This window comes from Oncorhynchus masou, chromosome 2, assembly GCF_036934945.1.
Source record: "Oncorhynchus masou masou isolate Uvic2021 chromosome 2, UVic_Omas_1.1, whole genome shotgun sequence".
Taxonomy (NCBI): Eukaryota; Metazoa; Chordata; class Actinopteri; order Salmoniformes; family Salmonidae; genus Oncorhynchus; species Oncorhynchus masou.
In genome coordinates this window covers 16,079,028-16,101,620 of record NC_088213.1, presented here as the reverse complement: position 1 = coordinate 16,101,620, position 22,593 = coordinate 16,079,028, and the positions used below count along the sequence as shown (strand labels likewise).

General features: G+C 42.7%; 1 protein-coding gene across 1 annotated transcript in view; it reads left to right on the top strand.

Moving 5' to 3' along the window:
* LOC135555988 (zinc finger protein 609-like) overlaps positions 1-22,593 on the top strand; it is a 90,586-nt gene that overhangs the window by 1,481 nt on the left and 66,512 nt on the right. Inside the window, 1 exon segment of the mRNA XM_064988836.1 lies at positions 19,475-20,343. Coding sequence (XP_064844908.1) covers positions 19,597-20,343 — 747 coding nt within the window. The 5' untranslated portion in view covers positions 19,475-19,596.

The window sequence follows — 22,593 nt, the reverse complement described above, 5'->3', positions numbered from 1 at the left end:
CCCACATACATAGTAGACAGTACTTTCCCAATAGTTGTGTGTGTGTATTCCATATTCCATAGTACTGCTAGATATCCCTAGTGAGTCAACACATTGTAAAGGCTACCGGTTCCATGCATGTGGGCAATTCCATGTTAATGGATTTACGCTGAGACTCAGATTGTTAACTTTAAAATGTAAACTAACCAAAAACCATAGATTTAAAAACATTTTTTAAATTCTGTGACCCAGCTTTGCACAGTATTTCCAGTAAATGTTTTTTATTTAACTGTGTAAATTGTTCAAAGTAGTCATTGTTCATAGAGCTGTATGTTTTATTAAACTCAAATTTTTGTTTGGCATACATTTTAAAGTGTGAAACCGGAGTTTCAGCGTAATTCCATTACCTTGGACTGGCCCACATGGGTGAATCAGTGATTTGTAGTCTACTCTATTCTGACGATGGAGAAATCACGCTTGCTGGCAGGACTTTGATCTGGAGTGTGGACCCATGGAAGGAGTGAATTCTACAGTGACTATGTTCCATGGGACAAATGGTATGTCTCAGAAACAAACATGTTTTCATCTTACCTGTCTTGGACCAGCCAATCACCTATGATGTCACTTTGAGAACCAGGAACAGTAGAGCATTAAACTACAGTAGAGCATTAAACTACAGTAGAGCATTAAACTACACTGAACAACGATTTTTTTCAGAGATTTATTTTAGAGTACTGAAGCATCTGATTAGTTTTATTTCAGGAAAGGGAGTACATCAGTGTGGCTCCAGTCATCTGATGGTAACATCAGCTGATGACAAACTAGAGAGGATTTACATCCTAAAAGGTAGCTGGCAATTTGAAACCTCAGGGGAATCACTAACAGTCACTTGAACAAAGCCAATTCTCAGAGGTTGGCTGGAATTGAAATGACGCTAAAGGAGGGTTCCAATTGATTTAAAGAATTTTGTTTTGAAATGTGCCGATTTATGATTGAATTGTGTTTGCTTAGTCTTATTCAAGGACATGTATTTCTGACCTAGCCTACAGCCTTACTTGAAGTCATTTGTACACATTTTTCAGCACCCCTGCCACTTCCTATTACAGTTTGACAAAGCTTTCAGTTCAGTGGGCTGTACCGTTATCGACATGTCATGAGTAAAACAGCTTCTTTACTGTACATCAGCATCTCTTATAAATACACAGATTCCCACTGGCCAACACACACAGCGCTCCTCTCCCCTAACAAAAGTTCCAGGTATACCATTTCAAAGCCTATTGACCACAGGGTGAAGGTCTTGTTAAAACTCCAATGGACTCTGTGCAAATGTTGCGATCTTTATCCTGATTTTTTAAAGTTGATCCATTCATGGATTTTTATGTTCTTGAAGCTTGTCCTGTTTAATTGCTTTGCTTTAAGTATCATTAACAGCTCAATATGATTGAATAGCAGAAAGCGTGTGGTGAGATATTGAGTTTTGTGAGAACCTCAATTTATATTCAGTAGGCTTAGCTGCATTACATTTTGTAACTGAACTTTAAGCCTTTCTGAAGTCTTATGTCAAGGATGTTCCTGGTTTGTCTACTTTTATGAGTCTGTGTTGTAAGCTGTTATTGGACACACTACTCACATGCACTGAGTATACGTACGGGATAAACGCCAACGTTCTGTATGTTACCTTGGAATTAATGGACGACACAGCGGGAAGATGTGGAGCCGAGTCCCTTTGCAGAGTTCATTTTTCCAAGGTAATGTACGGAACGGAGGCATTTATCCCACTTATACCAAAGGTGCTAAAGAAAACAAAATAAAAGCACACTGGTAGAAAAACATTCATTGATATTTTTCGATGCAAATTTATACTTTCTCATCTTTTGGTTGCTAGAGATGTGACCCAGTCGTTCATTCTTTGTACTATTGCCATGCTCATGCTCAGTGGCAATGTTCTTATTCTTGCTTGCTGACACTTAGCCAACTAGCTATGGCTACACAGTCACGACCTCTGCAGACAGAAAAACAGCAAATGCGCTGTTTTCTATTGACATTCATTTGTATACATCCACAACCATGTGCTGATAATGCCTGGCATAGCTAGAAGAGTTTGCCTTCAAGGCAGGACACAAAACACTGACTGTTAATTACGAGGAGATCGCTTTGCATTTCAAACACTAGATGCTAGCTAAATAGTTTCCGTATTTCACTGAAAGAATAAACGTCTTGTTTTCGAGATGATAGTTTCCGGATTCAACGATATTAATGACCTAAGGCTCGTATTTCTGTGTGTTATTGTGTTATAACTAAGATATGATTTGATAGAGCAGTCTGACTGAGCAGTGGTAGGCTCCAGCAGGCTCGTAAGCATTCATTCAAACAGCACTTTCCTGCGTTTGCCAGCAGCTCATCGCTGTGCTTCAAACATTGAGCTGTTTATGACTTCAAGCCTATCAACTCCCGAGATTAGGCTGGTGTAACCGATGTGAAATGGCTAGCTAGTTAGCGGAGTGCACGCTAATAGCGTTTCAAACGTCACTCGCTCTGAGACTTGGAGTGGTTATTCCCCTTGCTCTGCATGGGTAACGCTGCTTCGAGAGTGGCTGTCGTCGATGTGTTCCTGGTTCGAGCCCAGGTAGGAGCGAGGAGAGGGACAGAAGGTATACTGTTACACTGGCAATACTAAAGTGCCTATAAGAACATCCAATAGTCAAAGGTATATGAAATACCAATCGTATAGTGAGATAGTCCTATAACTACGAACTAAAACCTCTTACCTGGGAATATTGAAGACTCATGTTAAAAGGAACCACCAGCTTTCATATGTTCTCATGTTCTGAGCAAGGAACTTAAACATTAGCTTTTTTAAATTGCATTTTTACTTTCTTCTCCAACACTTTTGTTTTTGCATTATTTAAACCAAATGTAACATGTTTTCATTATTTTATTTCAAAAAAAAAAATGTTTTAATCGGTATCGGCTTGTTTTGGTCCTCCAATAATCGGTATCGGTGTTGAAAATTCATAATCGGTCGACCTCTACTGCATGTGTTGGTGCATAGTGCGTCATGATTTGAAGATTTCCCGATGTCTGGTTGTAAGGTCCATTCTAGAATGCCCTTCTAGCCAATCAAAAACGACTATTCAATAATACTGTGGTATAAAAAAACATTAAGGACACCTCTTTCCATGAGTCTGACCAGATGAAAGCTATGATCCCTTATTGATGTCCCTTGTTAAATTCACTTCAGTCACTGTTGATGAAGGGGAGGAGACCAGTTAAAGAAGGATTTTTAAGCCTTGAGACAATCAAGACATGGACTGTGTATGTGTACAATTGAGGGTGACTGGGAAAGACAAAGGATTTAAGTGCTTTTTGAACGGGGTTTGGTAGTAGGTGCCAGGCTCACCTTTTTGTCAAGAACTGCAACACTGCTAGGTTTTTCACGCTCAACAGTTTCCCACGTGTATCAAGAATGGACCACCACCCAAAGGACATCCAGCCAATTTGACACAGCGGTGGGATGCACTGGAGTCAACATCAGCCAGCATCCCTGTGGAATGCTTTCGACACTGTAGCGTCCATGCAACTCAATATTAGGAAGATGTTTCTAATGTTTGGTACAGTGTATTTGACAGCAATGAACTGGTTGGTGCGTATTGCCAATCTGTCAGACTATCGAAGGACCTTTCTCATCATTCAGGCTAGTGAGGTTTTCAATTGTCCACAGATTTCTGTATTACTTCTCCCTTATTGAGCTCACTTGACAAAATACCAGTTTGTGGCCAATTCACCCAGTGTTCTGGCTGTGCCTCTTTGCATTGGTACTGATTTACGCAGCAGGGAGTCCTCTCAATGCAGAAGGTCAAGTCTGTAGCGGTTTTCTAGGCATTGGTCACTGTGAGCCACTGTCTGGATCAACAACACATCTCTGTACTTGCTCCCTAGTTTATTGTGGCCTCTGCAGATAATTGGATAAGTGAGAGAGAGGCAACGTTTTGCTGTAAACTGCTTCCTGCCAAATGGAAAAGGATTCCAGTGTGTTTTCATGCAAATCGCACCGGGCCTAAATTACCAGCTCTATAATAACGTTATCTAGCTACTTCTGTTGGACATAATCACACAACAACCTACCTCATTCTGGTTTGGTTAGGCCTATTACTAGAGATTTTTATAACTAAACCAAGATGCAACACAGTCTGTTTTCAAATGGGAACAAATTAGCGATAGTTGGCAGAACAAGCAAGGAGGTGGGCAGTGCCAAGCACGAGCTAGCAAGATCCTATTGGCGCGTTCTAGCATTAATTTGCATATTTCTGTTGGAACGCCTACTCTGTGAAGTGTGCAATAACTCAATTCGCCTTTGCACTCCAACACTGCACTCCTTACTTTGGGAAAGGGTTAAGTCTACTAAACTTAGTCCACTCTGTTCGTAACAGATTGTAGTTTTGGGAACAGAACTGTATTGAGATCCAATGTTTAATCGATGAGTGAATTGCCAGAATGTCTGCCTAAATCCATCTTCTCCCACTGCCAGCCACTGGGCTTCCTCTCACCACCATATTTGGTAGTGAGTGGAAACGCCAACCGGATGCTTCATATTTATACATCAGTTGAAATAACTATCTTTGCTATTAGTACCTGATGCCTGGTTTGATCTAGCCATCTGACTGAAATGCATAAGACTAGGACAGTTGATAAGGTTTAGTTCTGTCTGTCTTTTCCTAGTGGTTTGTTTACATTGTTCACAGCAAGTGATTTGCAATGCCAGTTGTGTCAAACAGAAAGCTTATTCTCATTGCAAAATATGCATTATGGGACTTGGACTAGCCTCCATGTACGGTCACTGCAAACAAAGATGTTGCTTATGATGAGACCGTTCAGTTCATAGAATAACTAGGGTTGAAGTGTCCCCTTGTGGTGTCCCCCTTGTTAGACAAATTGGCCTGTTTTTAGAAAGGTGTCGGGCTATTGACGAACTGTTAAAATAAGGTAGGTGCTTGTCTGATTGCATTAAATACATTCAACACATAGCTTTTCAAATGTTTCTGAGTAGAACCGTGGATTTTAGAACGGCCTTTAATCCCCTCTTATAGCTCTGAGCTACAGAGCAACATTAATCACTCGTCCCACATCAAGAAGATGCTGCTGTTGTCCAGGCCTAGGAACACCAGGATCCTAATAAAATACCAAAAATACTAGGGTCTAGTCTCCATTCAGTGTGTTAACATTACCATTCTGGTTAGCCTCGTTGTTAGGTGAGATGTTCAATGTCCCCCATACAGACTTATGAAATGTCTGTTTCCAGTGAGGGATTTGGCCCATGTCCTTTAATCCAATTGTAGGTGCGGTATTGATTGACATCAGATACTGGTATGAATGTAATTTTTAGGTCTAATTTTATTTTTTATTTTACCTTTATTTAACTAGGCAAGTCAGTTCAGAACAAATTCTTATTTTCAATGACGGCCTAGGAACAGTGGGTTAACTGCCTGTTCAGGGGCAGAATGACAGATTTGTACCTTGTCAGCTCGGGGGTTTGAACTTGCAACCCTGCGGTTACTAGTCCAACTCTCTAACCACTAGGCTACCCTATCATGCTGAACACAGGGAATGTCCCTTGAATTGGTCAAGACTCAAGTCTGTTGGAAATGAATTATGTTTGGTGAAGGGCCCAGAGTCTAGATTCAGCCCAGTTCAGAATATTGACACACATTTGAGTCACTGTTGTCTAGATCTATAGATGGACTCTTGTGGGCTGCTCACTCACAAACACGTTCATGCAGTGAATCCATCAAGTCTATTGTGAATAAAGTTGAACTATGCAATCTGGATGGGAATTATTCAAGATATCTACTGGGTTTGATCCAATTAATCTTGGAAACTAGGTGTTTTCTTTTGTCCCATCTGAGCTTTTGAAACGTTGAACATGCTGAATGGGGTAGGCTTGGTCTTTTTATATAACGTATATCAGGGTATTTGGAAATAGCCATGGGATGTTTTTTCAATACCATCATCACTACTTTGAAACTATTTATTTTCAAGTTTTTCCCTAAATTTTATATTTGTAGCTACTGAAGTGAATCCCTGCAGTCAACTTGTGCGATATGATGGGAGATAAAGGAGATCACGTTCTTCATTTCACCTGTCACATTATTTTACATCATGAAGCTTTTACCATAGTTCCCCAGAACAGTTGAGCCAGTCACTTGTTTGTAAATAGCACAATGGTTTAAGCGGGAGCAGGTAAGGCAAGCTGTCTGTTGACAGGCGTCGGCTTTTTGATTGAAAGCAAAGTGTTTTTGTTTTTTTGCATAAATATAGTGATCAGGGACGTGCAACTTGTTTCCCTTCACAGAAAATACATCAGTGCAACACATTTGGCAGAAAATAGCTTCATTTTCATCAGATGACAACAGAAGTGCAACGCTATTTGGCTGGCAGCCACAGTGAATTAGTAAATGAGCTGACAATGAAAAACCAAGGTCTTTTTTTTTTGCGAAAACGATGCATGTCCATCATATTGCAAACTGTTTATTATAGAAGGAATGCAGCCAGCTACATTTACTAATGTTTTGCTTGAAGTTAATCTGTCATTTTACCAGAGAAAAGTAGACTACACCAGTCAGAGCGCTGTCTGCTTATAGAATGCCATTCTATTGAAGCACAAAATGGGACTGATGGCAGCAGAAATTACAATAAGAAGCATTTTAGATCTGCGTTTATAAAACGCTAAGAGATTTCTTATGAGTTTTATGAAAAATAAAGAATTCTGTGTTAAGAGACCCCCTCGGTTTAACTAGCTAGTTATCTAAATAAGTGACTTAATTAATGACGGTGCATCATATTGTGTAAGCTTTCTGTTTTGAGAAGTCAAAGCTTTTCGGAGGAGTTATCCGTACAGCTGCCACTATCTTGATATCCTCTTCTTTCTCAGCCTGTTTGACCCTCCCTTCTCTGAGTAGAGCAGGCATTCCCTTTCCCTTGTGACTCCAGACGCACGTGTGTGTGTGTGTGTACATGCTGCCTCAGAGCAGATGAGCAGTCTTCAAAACTTTGTTCATTTGGACAATGTCTCTTGTTCACATTCGCTTGTAAGTGTCCAAACTCACCAAAAATTCACATTCTGTAGTACCTACATGTATAACTTTATAAACTGGATTGCCTGTCTTTGAAATGTTTATTTTCGTTTGTATATTTAGCGTGCGGCCTCCCTGGAAATTCTGTTACCAGAATGCTATTTTATTTTACTAGGCAAGACAGTTAAGAACAAATTCTTATTTTCAATGACGGCCTAGGAACAGTGGGTTAACTGCCTTGTTCAGGGGCAGAACAGATTTGTACCTTGTCAGCTCGGGGATGTGAACTTGCAACCAGAGGGTTGCTAGTCCAACCCTCTAACCACTAGGCTACCCTGCCGCCCTAATAAAATGAGCACAATTAACAGATGCCCAATGGGAGGGGGAGTGTATATCGATACAGTTGAGTTTTTGCGCAGGTACCTACATATCGCTATATTATTTTGGACAATATTGCACCAATATTCTGACTCCAAATATTGATTTGTACAAAAATAAATCTAGGTGGCGTCAGCAGACAGCTGTACCAGCGCCAAAACTCTGGTATTTTTAATCTTATAGCTTGTTCTCCATCTTCTTTTTAAATAGTGAGCCAACATGTTTTCAGCACTTTTTAATCCATGACTTATCAAACAATAATTCTCATACTCTCTCCTGTTCCTCTTCAGCAGAGCATTAGGTTTGGAACATTGAATCACAATACTTGTGCGCCGATATGGTATTGCGATTCTAAGTATCGTGATAATATCGTACCGCGAGATCCCTGGCAATTCCCAGCCATACATGCTATCATTTGGTTGTGTTCAAACCCAATCAGATCAATTCTTGTTATTATGTTTAAGTGGGTTTTATTTGAGTTGGGTAAATATTTTACTTTGGCTACCTCAAGTAGCCTATTACGCAGAGCCTTTTGGTTTTCAGGCACTTGTAGTCAGGCAGGCATGTGTTTTTCATTTTCATGCCAAGATTGTATTGGAGGTTTCCCTTTATGAAAATGTCTTCTCTTCTCATGATTAGAGCTGTTAGCGATAAGCTGTTTTGCCAGCTGTTAAAAAGGTATGCTAACACATGGAACATGAGGAGGCCTGTCAACCAAGTGAAGGATCTCTTTGCTTGAATTCCTCTAATTCCGCATTGGCAAGTAATGCAGTTTCTTTGGGTGTAAAATGAAGGTCAGATACCTTGCACCAGGAAGAATCATCCAGGTGGATGTGATGGAATAGGCCTAGAGATTGCGTTTATGAGCAGTTGGTATTCCTTACTGTGTTTTTGTTGTAGTTTGGAAATGTCAAATGGTCTAGGGTAATGCTGTCCTCCAGGACCAGAGGGTGCTTGATGTAGGACTACTTGCTCCACTTAGGCTACTATATTAAGGTACGTTGTCCTATTGGTTCGTTCCGGCCTCACTACATTTTTGTCAATGTGTAGCCTATTTCAGCCATGACAATTTATTAGGAAAAGTAGTCTTGCTTAGACTGTAATAATCTCATGTAGGCCCTATGTCCTGCATACAATGTGTATTAACATCTCTTCATAGAAAGTGGCCTTGGGCAGTGAACCTCTGATAGGCTAACTATTCAGTTGTCTGAGTTTCTGCTACACACAGTTATTATTTTTTCTTTAGGTTCGGTAGTGTTTCTGAAGTTCCAAAGCTCTTTGATGGAAAACTTGTTCTGTTGGCCAACTCACAGTAAAGTCTGGGACGGTGAGAAATTGGTCTTGAAAAGCAGCATGAGTCGACCTGTCCATCGACGTGGATAAGGTTCAAGTTCAGAACAAGCTTCATTTTCACAATTGGTGTGTGGGGTATTACTGGGTGAGTCCATGACTGAAAAGGTCACTTCTGGTTACTGTTTTAAAGGACATTCTACTCCAAAAGTCCTTTGAAACTCAGTTGAATTTAATCTCTTGATCTTAATGACATCACCAGCCCGGCGTTACTGGATTTGATTGATTTTGTTCATGCTCGCTGTCGACAACACTGAATTATGCAGAAATCACAATTACATTTAAACAATAATACATTCAATTAAAAATGTCCTAGCTTACAAGATTTTAGCTAACAATTACTTAGCCGTGCGCCCTTTTACTAAATGAAATATAGGAGAAACACTGATCATGCTGCTCACATTTCAGTCTGACTTGGGGATCTGAAGTCAGTTGATTAGGTTTGATTCAGTGCAGGTTTAGTGCTGATGCATTTGGTCTACATCGTTTAACAGCTGCAACAGCGTGCTTGTATGTCTTTACATTCCTTACACCATCTGCAAAGATCAACTGGGAGTTTTCCTTGAATGTAATTTTGTCTGAATGTAGACCAGAAAGAAAGATTGAGAAAGGCAGAGGTAAGGAAAGAAGGGACCATACGAAGGGAGAGAGAGGGGGAAGGAAAGAAGGGACCATACGAAGGGAGAGAGGGGGAAGGAAAGAAGGGACCATATGAAGGGAGAGAGAGGGGGAAGGAAAGAAGGGACCATGAGAGGGGTAAGGAAAGAAGGGACCATACGAAGGGAGAGAGAGGGGTAAGGAAAGAAGGGACCATACGAAGGGAGAGAGGGGGAAGGAAAGAAGGGACCATACGAAGGAAAGAAGGGACCATACGAAGGGAGAGAGGGGGAAGGGACCATACGAAGGGAGAGAGGGGGAAGGAAAGAAGGGAGAGAGAGAGGGGGGAAGGAAAGAAGGGACCATACGAAGGGAGAGAGGGGGAAGGAAAGAAGGGACCATACGAAGGGAGAGGGGGGAAGGAAAGAAGGGACCATACGAAGGGAGAGCAGGGGAAGGAAAGAAGGGACCATACGGAAGGAGAGAGGGAAGGAAACAAGGGAGAGAGGGAGAAGGGACCATACTGAGCAGGAGGGAGAGGGAAGCAGAAGGCTGGGGTGCAGTAATGTCTCCCTGTGTCTGGGGAGTTCTCTGAGATTGCCTGCTGTTATGGAGGAATCATGTCTGAATGGCGCTGCTGAGCCTATTAATGGAGTTGCTCTTGTTTCTGCCAACTTGTCAGCCTTTGAAGAAGCCCCCCCCCCCTTCCACCCCACCCCCACACCCTACTGTATCAACTGCCTGGAAGAGATCAGTGACATGAGGGCCACAGACAATTTCTCTTCAGGTCCATTAGCCAGAAGGCCTTCACTCAATTTAGTGAAGCATTTTCCCCTTGGACTGGAGGTGTGATGACAAACGTTATTTGACTCAAGTACATTATCTCCCGAGCCCAGCCATAGTGGCAGTACATTATCTCCCGAGCCCGGCCATAGTGGCAGTCCGTTATCTCCCGAGCCCAGCCATAGTGGCAGTCCGTTATCTCCCGAGCCCAGCCATAGTGGCAGTCCGTTATCTCCCGAGCCCAGCCATAGTGGCAGTCCGTTATCTCCCGAGCCCAGCCATAGTGGCAGTCCGTTATCTCCCGAGCCCAGCCATAGTGGCAGTCCGTTATCTCCCGAGCCCAGCCATAGTGGCAGTCCGTTATCTCCCGAGCCCAGCCATAGTGGCAGTACGTTATCTCCCGAGCCCAGCCATAGTGGTAGAATTGAGAATGATAGTACAGAATCTTCTTTATTATGCAGCATCATGGAGCTATTTTATTGTGAGTGATGGGTTACATTATGAGGCAGCTGGCCATGGGTCGGCACCGACCATTACACTATTGTTAACCAGTATATTGATTCTCCCCTTTTGGCTCATGTGCCGCTGAAAAGACACTGCATTGCTTGATAATGTTCAGTGGTGTCTGGCTTCAGTTCTTTTTCCACACAGACACAGAACCGGCAATGGAAAAGATTACTTTTCATAACATCGCTCACAAAATGATATTGCTTTGTTTATGTGTACTCTGGGACGAGATAAGATATACAGGAAATAGCCTACTTGAAGTGTTTTCACCGCTTAGGTTTTAGACTGTGTACTTCACCACCGTCTGAGCAATGGAGATGTTTTCAAAGCACTGTAGACACTTCACACACAAGATGGGAGTCTGGTTAGTCTACATGCTACAGTTGAATCAGATAAAAATGTGTCAGATTGTGATGTGGCAGCTGAGCATTACTCTTGTCGTATTGATGTAGGGCTTCCCAGCTACGTGGCAGAAAGGCAGTAGCAAGTTAATAGTGGCAGTATTGTATGTCAATATAGCCGTAAACATTGCTGCCTTGCAGACACATAAACCAGTAGTGGACAGACTCAACTTTTTAATGAGCTCTGCTGCATGCCACAGGAAATGGAAGTCCCACTGTGAATGGGAGCTTGTTCTCCCCAGGTTGACATTAGCTGATATGGAAGCTGGCTGACCCACAGGCTCCTGATTCCCATCACCTGGAGTTCCCTGTGCAGTTCTATTTTGGTAACCAGCTCCAAGCACACAATCCAATTACATGGAGGTTACTGTTTGGCTCTCTGGACGGGGACCTGTCTTATACCAGGAGTCAGGGAAAAATTGCTCCTGTGCCAGGTTCTGCACTATTCAATTGAGGTTTTATTGGGTTATTACTCTGCCGAAGTAAATTATTGGGAAGCTCTTGGCAGGTGCCACAGAATATCTTTTTAATCTGCTGACGACTGTCAGCTTTCTCTGCATCGTAACCCTGTGACTTTTTGCACACTGGTGTTGTGTGGTGAGAAAAACCTCCCTTTATTTCATGGCACTCAAACAGCCAATGTGTTGTTGAGAAACTCTTACCCTGGAACTGTTCACTGAAATTGGGAGTGGTGTTCTGCTAAGTAAGAACCGGGTGTGTAGCTTTAACATCCGATCCATTCCAGTAAGACCGGGTTAGGAGAGAAGGGTTGAATGAGTCTAGCAGTGTTGCTGTCACTGATTTTATTCAGGTTCTGTTGGTGTCTGGTTATCCATGACTGATTAGCCTGGGCTACATGTTCTAGTCCCTAGTGTCTGCACAGATGGTACCTCTAACATTAGGATGTAGAGACTAGCCTATATCAGCTCATTTTAATTAAAGGGATACTTCAATTTTCTACTTACCCAGAGTCGAGGAACTTGGATACTATTTATGTCTATGTGCACTATGAAGGAAGTTTCGCCAATTAACTAGCGTTAGCGCAATAACTGGAAGTCAACAGGTAAAGTAGCATACACTAGCATACTTATAGACTTCCAGTCATTGCTAGTTAGCACTGGTTTGTGAAACTACCTCCAACTTCCTTCATACTGCATGCATAGACATCAAATGATATCCACAAGTTCCTCTGACTCTGGCTAAGTAGAACAACAACTTCATTTTAAAGGTAACTCTTGTAGAGTTGGTACATTCTGTGTGCAAATAATAGAATGTGGACAAATCCGTTCTGTAAAGAGGTGTCTCTTTGTGCAGGCCAGATATCATCCCCACCCTGACATGGGTGTCTGATGGATTGCTGGGGGAAATTGGATCTCTGAGAAAAAGACAAGCACCGAGGGAGGTACATAGCCTCATGCCTTCGGTCAACAGACTGCTCACTGGGACGTTTCCTCCGTGGGTCTTTTCAAAAGGCTTGCTCTGCAGTTCTGGCGAAGGGCAGTACAGTAGGTCAACCGCAAATAGAGCTACAACCCCTCTATTATGAAGGTGTCGGATGATTTAGACCCCACCACTGTTTAGCCAGCCAAACGCCACAGCTGTAACCCCCCCCACCAGTTTTACCACACTACCATGTAGGCTCATCATATGGCTGTTTACCATGTAGGCTCATCATATGGCAGTTTACCAGTCTTACTACACTTCCATGTAGGCTCATCATATGGCAGTTTACCAGTCTTACCACACTACCATGTAGGCTCATCATATGGCAGTTTACCAGTCTTACTACACTTCCATGTAGGCTCATCATATGGCAGTTTACCAGTCTTACTAAACTTCCATGTAGGCTCATCATATGGCAGTTTACCAGTCTTACTACACTTCCATGTAGGCTCATCATATGGCAGTTTACCAGTCTTACTACACTTCCATGTAGGCTCATCATATGGCAGTCTACCAGTCTTACTACACTTCCATGTAGGCTCATCAAATGGCAGTCTACCAGTCTTACTACACTTCCATGTAGGCTCATCATATGGCAGTTTACCAGTCTTACTAAACTTCCATGTAGGCTCATCATATGGCAGTTTACCAGTCTTACTACACTTCCATGTAGGCTCATCATATGGCAGTTTACCAGTCTTACTACACTTCCATGTAGGCTCATCATATGGCAGTTTACCAGTCTTACTACACTTCCATGTAGGCTCATCATATGGCAGTCTACCAGTCTTACTACACTTCCATGTAGGCTCATCAAATGGCAGTCTACCAGTCTTACTACACTTCCATGTAGGCTCATCATATGGCAGTTTACCAGTCTTACTACACTTCCATGTAGGCTCATCATATGGCAGTCTACCAGTCTTACTACACTTCCAGGTGGCGGTTGCTGTGAATCGGCCCTTACTGAAGCCGGTTGAATTGTTAGGCTACCATGAAAGCGCCCATTTGGGAGTCTATCGTTAAGTAGAGCTGAATAATGTGAACTCCTCCTGCTTCCTTTCCTCCCATCTCCATTAGGTCAGCAGGGACAAGCCTGAGAGCTGAATAATGTGGACACCTCCTGCTTCCTTTCCTCCTGTCTCCCTTAGGTCAGCAGGGACAAGCCAGAGAGCTGAATAATGTGGATGCCTCCTGCTTCCTTTCCTCCCGTCTCCCTTAGGTCAGCAGGGACAAGCCTGAGAGCTGAATAATGTGGATGCCTCCTGCTTCCTTTCCTCCCGTCTCCCTTAGGTCAGCAGGGACAAGCCTGAGAGCTGAATAATGTGGATGCCTCCTGCTTCCTTTCCTCCTATCTCCATTAGGTCAGCAGGGACAAGCCTGAGAGCTGAATAATGTGGATGCCTCCTGCTTCCTTTCCGCCTGTCTCCATTAGGTCAGCAGGGACAAGCCTGAGAGCTGAATAATGTGGATGTCTCCATTAGGTCAGCAGGGACAAGACTGAGAGCTGAATAATGTGGATGCCTCCTGCTTCCTTTCCTCCTGTCTCCATTAGGTCAGCAGGGACAAGCCTGAGAGCTGAATAATGTGGATGCCTCCTGCTTCCTTTCCTCCCATCTCCATTAGGTCAGCAGGGACAAGTCAGCGAGTGCAATTGTGTCAAAAGCAGAACAGCTGATGTCAGAGCAGCTAAAGCAGACGCTGAGAGTGTGTCTGGAGCACAGGAGGTTAGTGGCACCTTAATTGGGGAGAACGGACTCATGGTAATGGCTGGAGCAAAATATGTGGAATGGTTTCCATGTGTTTGATGCCATTCTATTCATTCTGTTCCAGCCATTATAATGAGCCGTCCTCCCCTCAACAGCCTCCACTGGTCGGAAGTCATTGGAGAAAGTGGCCAACTGAATAAAGAAAAAGGTGTTTCCAATCAGAAGATCCACAAGGCTTTTGTCTGTTCAAGTAGGGGAAAAGATGCAATAGATTGTATCAAGGCTGAAGCTTTCCTCTCCCCTCACACAAGCAGGAGCCTGCTGAGCACGCTTTCTGAGAGCAGCAATTCAAACGTTTCACAGCAATGACCTTCCAAATGGTGCAGATTCTTTTCGTTTAATTTCAGATCCTAAATTACATCTCAGCGACAGAGGAATTAGAAAATGAAAGGTTTTGGCCAGCTATTAGAGGCAGGAGCCTTTTCTCTCCACAACCAGGTTGGCTGAAGTCCTGTTGTGTACACTGTTTGGCCCGGTGTTTTTGTCAGTGGCAGTGTGCAGCACAAAGAGAATCATCAGAATTCAGGCCTCTGAGGCGTTATTGATCTCATTTCCACAGACCCCTCTGAAGAGTCTTTTGTGCTGGGTTTATTTTCCCCTGCACGTTTCTTATCACAGGGGGAGACGAGCAGTGCAGATGTGAGTGTTAATTATTTACTGGTTTGTGTTGGAGGGAGGGGTGCTGCAGGGGCTGAGGGGTCACGATGCTCAGACAGGAGGCAGTGTCTTCCACTCTGCTCCCATTCAACCCAGCCAGCCCGATGGAGAATGATAAATGGAAGTTGTTTCCAGCCCCTGGAAGGGCAGCAGTAGCACAGACATGCTAAAACCCGCTGCTGGTGGAGTTTTCATAGGAGTCAGTGGAAAAGACCACGTGTTTGGGCTAGAGGGAGTTATTGTCTGTTACATGCTGACCAGACTGTGTCCGCTGGCCATTGCGCACATTTGATTTTGTCCTCCCACACCAGACGCGATCAGGACACGCAGGTTGAAATATCAAAAACAAACTCTGAACCAATTATATTAATTTGGGGACAGGTCGAAAGCATTCAACATTTATGGTAATTTAGCTAGCTTAGCTTGCTGTTGCTAGCTAATTTGTCCTGGGATATTAACATTGGGTTGTTATTTTACCTGAAATGCGTAAGGTCCTCTACTCCGACAATTAATCCACAGATAAAACGGTAAACCGAGTTTGTTTCTAGTAATCTCTCCTACTTCAGGCTGATTCTTCTTTGGACTTTATATGGCGGTTGGGTGCAACTTTAAGGTGCATTACCACCACCAACTGAACTGGAGTGTGGACCTCAGTTCATCTTTCAATCACCCACGTGGGTATATACTCCTAAAAACCAATGAGGAGATGGGAGAGGTGAGACTTGCAGCTTGTCGAGCATCACAAATAGAACCAAATTCTATTTTAGCGTCTGGCAATGAAGTTGTTCGTTGAATCGCGCAAGCTATGATTGAATAACATATATGTGTAAATATATTTTGTGGCGCAAGTGGTGTGATCGGTTGAGCAGGCATGTGTTTTAAGAGCGTAATGTCTCTTGGATAAGATGGACATCATGGATAATTAAGAGTGACGTCAACTATACATATACACACACTTAAAAATCATACAATGTGATTTTCTGTATATATTTTTTTGATTCCGTCTCTCACAGTTGAAGTGTACCTATGATAAAAAATGACAGACTTCTAGATGCTTTGTAAGTAGGAAAACCTGCAAAATCGGCAGTGTATCAAAAACTTGTTCTCCCCACTGTATATATTTATTTACTTAACCATCCACTTAGAAGTGAATTACAGATAGAGGCCATGTTGGAGAAAGCTATCACATCTGGTGCAGTCGACTGTATTTGAAGAAATGGTAGACCTAGGCTATATGAAGCTAACATGATCACAATGTGTTTGTGTAAGGCATGCCTTTTTAACAGCACTTTATTTGGCCTACATTATGTTGTTGGGCTGTGCCTTTCCTCTGGCATCATTCATGTTTTCTTAAGCTGCCCTGTTGATGCAGGGGTTGTCAGTGTCCACTTGACAGAGTATGGCTATGTTAACCCTGTGAGGGTGAGTAAGTGAGGCCAGTTGGTCTTCATCCGTCACCAGTGACACTATCAGCAGTCCTTGTGGAATGATCAGTCACTCAGAACAGTGAGGCCACGGTTGGCCGTCAATCAGGATTTACGTTTCACATGGTTGCCATGGTGACTGTGGGAAATGGTTATGGAGATCAGGATTTCTGTGCAACGCTGTAGCACCTTTGGGATTATGGTGGAGTTTGGGAAGCTTTTAGATAATGTAGTGTTAAAGGATGGATCATTGTCCCTGTTTTGTCACATTTGGTTAACAAAATGCATCTTTTGCTACAAGCATTTGGTTGTATTTAATCAAGAAAACAATGTCTCTACTACTGGGTAAAGAGAACTGTGGCTCTAGGATAAATACGCCTATTTGACACATTTACTGACTTGCAGGACTAGTTGAATCTTTCTTTACCTTACCCCTGACCTTCTTGATAAGCAGCTTGATTGAATAGGTCCCAATGTAATGGCATGTCGTTGTTTTTTTTCTTGCTAGTAAAGACATCACAAGCCTTCCTGATACGAATAATGTTAGATCAAGCTGTAGGCTTATGTCAGTTGAATAGTGTTAGATCAAGCTGTGGGCCTGTGTCAGTTGTGTTTAGAGGTCGACCGATTATGATTTTTCAACGCCATACCGATTATTGGAGGACCAAAAAAGCCGATACCGATTTAATCGGACGATTTTTAAAATGTATTTGTAATAATGACTATTACAACAATACTGAATGAACACTTATTTTAACTTAATATAATATCTCAAATAAATAATGAAACATGTTCAATTTGGTTTAAATAATGCAAAAACAAAGTGTTGGAGAAGAAAGTAAAAGTTTAATATGTGCCATTTAAGAAAGCTAACATTTAAGTTCCTTGCTCAGAACATGAGAACATATGAAAGCAGGTGGTTCCTTTTAACAGGTTGTAGTTATTATAGGAATTATAGGACTATTTCCCTCTCTACCATTTGTATTTCATTAACCTTTGAGTATTGGATGATGCACGCTAACTAGCTAGCCATTTCACATCGGTTACACCAGCCTCATATTGGGAGTCGATAGGCTTGAAGTCATAAACAGCGCAATGCTGGACGCACAACGAAGAGCTGCTGGCAAAACGCAGGAAAGTGCTGTTTGAATGAATGCTTACGAGCCTGCTGCTGCCTACCACCGCTCAGTCAGATGCTTGTATGCTCTGTCAGATTATATGCGACGCAGGACACGCTAGATAAACTAGTAATATCATCAACCATGTGTAGTTAACTAGTGATTATGATTGATTGATTGTTTTTTATAAGATAAGTTTCATGCTAGCTAGCAACTTACCTTGGCTTACTGCATTCGCGTAACAGGCAGTCTCCTTGTGGAGGCAGGTGGTTATAGCGTTGGACTAGTTAACTGTAAGGTTGCAAGATTGGATCCCCCGAGATGACAAGGTGAAAATCTGTCGTTCTGACCCTGTACGAGGCAGTTAACCCACCGTTCCTAGGCCGTCATTGAAAATAAGAATGTGTTCTTAACTGACTTGACAAGTTAAATAAAGGTGTAATAAAAATGTTGGCCAAATCGTTGTCCAAAAATACAGATTTCCGATTGTTATGAAATCTTCAAATCGGCCCTATTAGTGTTAGATCAAGCTGTTGGCCTGTGTCAGTTGTGAATAATGTAGTGTTAGATCAGAACTAATTTTAAGCATCAGCTGTCAGAGCAGCTTACCGATCACTGTACCTGTACACAGCCGATCTGTAAATAGCACACCCAACTACCTCATCCCCATATTATTTATCCTCTTGTTCTTTTGTACCCTAGTATCTCTACTTGCACATCATCATCTGCACATCTAATTTTTTTCATTTTATCTTTATTTAACCAGGCAAGTCAGTTAAGAACAAATTCTTATTTTCAATGACGGCCTAGGAACAGTGGGTTAACTGCCTGTTCAGGGGCAGAACGACAGATTTGTACCTTGTCAGCTCGGGGATTTGATCTTGCAACCTTTCGGTTACTAGTCCATGGCTCTAACCACTAGGCTACCCTGCCGCCCCATCACTCCAGTGTCTATCACTCCAGTGTTAATGTTAAATTGTAATTATTTCGCCTATATGGCCTATTTATTGCCTTTCCTCCCGCTCTACTACATTTTCACACACTGTACGTATATTTTTCTATTGTGTTATTGACTGTATGTTTGTTTATGTGTAACTCTGTTGTTTTTGTCGCACTGCTTTGTTTTTTCTTGCCCAGGTCGCAGTTGTAAATGAGAATTTGTTCTCAACTGGCCGACCTGGTTAAATAAAGGTGATCTGGCCGACCTGGTTAAATAAAGGTGATCTGGCCAACCTGGTTAAATAAAGGTGATCTGGCCGACCTGGTTAAATGAAGGGGAAATAATAACAAGCTGTGGGACTATGTCGGTTGCATGAATAGAGGACATGTGCTTAAATGTTTTGCCTTGTGGTCCGCACTCAGTTTTCATAGAGGTCTGGAGGGCTCCACTGAAATGTTGTTATATTTTATCATCATTAGAATTTGCAATAGTCCTCTGTCCATTTAAAAAAAAAAAAGTTTTATCCAATGTTCCCTCTGTAGCTTTTGTTTCAGTCGCTGTTTGCAAGTTGGACAGAGTGAAGTTACAAATTGTAGGGCTGTTATCATTTCTACACAGTTTCGGTTTGGTTTCAGTCATTTCAATGTAGATTTAGGACTCAGACACACCAATAGCTTTCGCTGACCGAGAGAACTTGATTTGCGAATCGAATGCACACCAATTTTACCTGTAGAATTGCATGAAAATGTCAGCAGTCAGACATCTGCGGCGGTTGGTCCCTAAAACACAACGAGCTGAACGATTGGCAGACCAACGCTACATCCACATTAGTGCAATGAGTTTGAGCCTTTAGGTTGTTTTCATTGGCAATTAAAACAACTCTTGAACCTTTATTCTTCATCGCTGTGAGAAGTTCAAAGGTTTTATCACCTTCAAACTTTCTGTGCATTTTTGTCTTCTTCTGTGGTGCTGCTCAGCCCTTTTTGTTTTATGTCATTGGTTGGCTGATACCTACTGTATTGGATAGATGTAACTATTTTTCTCTTTTTCCCCCTCAGGGCAAAATGTGGGTAAATAGGAAGGGGATACCTAGACCCTAAGGATTCTCTCAACCCAGTCCCCCAGCAGTCAGAGAAGGTGGCGGACCTCATTGAGGCAAACCTGGGCCGTTGGCACTAAAATGTCCTTAAGTAGTGGCACTGCAGGCGGGAAAGGTGTGGACTCGAATGCGGTGGACACTTACGACAGCGGTGATGAGTGGGACATCGGTGTAGGAAATCTGATTATCGACCTTGACGCTGACTTAGAAAAGGACAAACTTGAGATGTCTGGAACCAAGGACGGAGGGGGTATGACTGCTCCGCCCACTGCTGTTGCAGCTTTGCCTGACAACATCCGATTTGTTAGTCCTGTACCTGGCCCTCAAGGCAAGGAGAGTAAATCTAAATCCAAACGCAGCAAAAACTCTAAAGACAATAGTAGCAAGGTCTCAGCTGGAGATGGGACCAAGAAAGAAGGGCAGACGCGAACCCAAGGGGAACCAACCAACACTGGTGCTACTGCAGGAGCCACTAGCAACAATTCCACTACTGGCAAAGGAATGGAGAAGGGTGGCAAAGTCTCTCGGAACAGTGGTAAAAAAGACAAGGAAGGGACAAGTGGGAAAAGTAAGAAGGAGAAAGGCGAGGGAGTGCCAGTGGTGGTGATAGCTGCCACTGAAAAGGAGGTGGTTTCTCAAGTAGCTTTGGGGGTTAACCGTAGTGCCCCCTTTGAGAACACACAATCTACAGACTTGGTAGGGGACGATCAGTTGGGGAATATTGCACTCGAGTCTGTTGGGATAGTTCCAGCATTGACAATTAAAACTGAACCACAGGAGTTGGACAATATAGAATGCAGAACATTGAAGAAAGTGAAAAATGAAAAGGTAAGAGTGCTATTAAACAAATTATTGCTTGGAATGTTTCAGCTGAATGTGTATCACTATGCAAGACCAATTTCTAAACCTTTGCCAAGCTGTAGGTTCAGATTTCTTTCCATTTGAGATGTGGTTTTTGGTTGAACAAAATTTTAACTTTGTAATCTTTATTGGAACATGATGTAACCTTGTCGGGGGGTTGGAGATGTGCCTGCTGTTTCTCGCCACTTTAGTTTTGTCTAATTGAAGACGTGGCCCACATTTCTCATCAGTTGTGAGTATCAGTCAGGACAATCTGGTCATGATGGCTTTTCTGAAATATCTTGTCCCTCTGCCTTTAAAGCCTGGAAGAACTTTAAAGTGCTTGGCTACAGTTCATTATTATTACAATTGTCTGGTTATTAAACTACATAAATATTATAACATGTTCTACACAGGATGTTTGTTTTTCAAAATGAATCAATTAGCTTGCTGACTAGCTCGTTGATTGCTGATGGGAACGCTAGTTTTCCTCTTTTCAAATATAGACATTGTCATGTAAGAAACTCATGAACAGTTGCTTAACTATTTACCAGCACTTATCCTGTCTCCTCATTGAGCTGGTCTATCAGTGTGTCTATTGTGTGCTCAGAAACAGCCTTTTCATGCTCTGTTAGTACCAGCAGTAGAGGGAGGTGCTGGGGATTGTTTTGTCTGTCGTCGTGTTCCATTCTTAATCCCACAAGCCCCGGCATTGCCTGGTGGGTGGGGGAGGGGGTGGCAGAGCACGCCCTCACTTTCGCTGCTGCTCTGAAAGTGAAGTGGGGGGAAGGGCCTTCGAAGAAGCAAGTTTCCCTCCTTCAGGAATGCAAAGCTGTGAAGTCTCCTCAGATAACTCAAACAGGGAAGGAAATCTAAGGACAAAAGGCTTAGCAATCAGAAAGTACTCTGGCAACCCAATGAGCTCGGCATGGACCCTGAACAAAGGGTCAGACTCAGCACTGACTGGGTTCTTAGACTCATCAGGGTCTCCAGAAAACGGTTGCCGATAGTGTTTCACTGAATTCATATCTGATTCCTTGAGACCCGATAGAAGTTGTCCCATGCCACGTTCTAGATTTGTAAGCTAAAGGCCTACGTTTAACGCCTCAATACAATGGACGTCTAGACCACGTTAATGATGAATACAATGTATACTGCCCTGTTTTATAACATTTTAAAAATATTTTTTAAACTTTTTTATTTAACTAGGCAAGCCAGTTAAGAACAAATTCTTATTTACAATGACGGCCTACCTGGGAACAGTGGGTTAACTGCCTTGTTCAGGGGCAGAACGACAGATTTTGACCTTGTCTGCTCAGGGGATTCAATCCAGAAACCTTTCGGTTACTGGCCCAACGCTCTAACCACTAGGCTACCTGCTGGTTACTGGCCCAACGCTCTAACCACTAGGCTACCTGCTGGTTACTGGCCCAACGCTCTAACCACTAGGCCACCTGCCGCCCCAAAAATATGGCATTTTCTATGATGCTAAAATGAACCTAATCTTTATCAATGTTGTCCAACATTTCTCATCTCCATGCCATGGGTGTTCCAGAGTTCAAGTCACATTTGCCCAAACTGTGAACAGTATGTATAATACAAGTCAATAAGATATTTGAATAGCGTGTTAAGTCATCCAGATGTTTCCCAGTTAGTATCTTGTTAGAGGTTCTGAGCTGTAGCTTAATAAAAGTGTTGTACGTGACGGCAAGTTTTCTTCCTTCTAGACATTTGACAGTAACTGGGTGTGATTTGTTATTCATCATCTCAAATACATATTTTTTTTTTTACATTTAATGATGACTTACTAACTCATGCTCTTATCCTCTGAGTGTGTGACTTTGGCCGCACTGTCTTCATCTTAGGACAGAGCTCCTAAAGCATTGGCTCTTGTTTCTGGAATAAATCATCTCTGCTCCCTCAACTATAGCACTGCCCCCCCCCCCCCCTCTTACTCTCTCTCTCTCGCTCACTCATTATACAAGCCTGGAGGAGCCAGGCGTTCGTCAGCTGCCTCGACGTGATGCTGGCCTTGACGAATGGAGCAGCTCTTATGGAAAATTACATTAGCAATGTCAGTTCAAAAGAGGAAGGAGGAAAAAAGGGTCTGTGCTTGAGAGTGAATGAGCCTGGCCACCACTGTGTAGTCACTGATGTGCAGTTAGGGGAGAAAGGGGTCTCATGAGAACTAGCTTTATTTCCTTTTCTTGCCTCTGACTTACTGGTGCTATTGTGTTA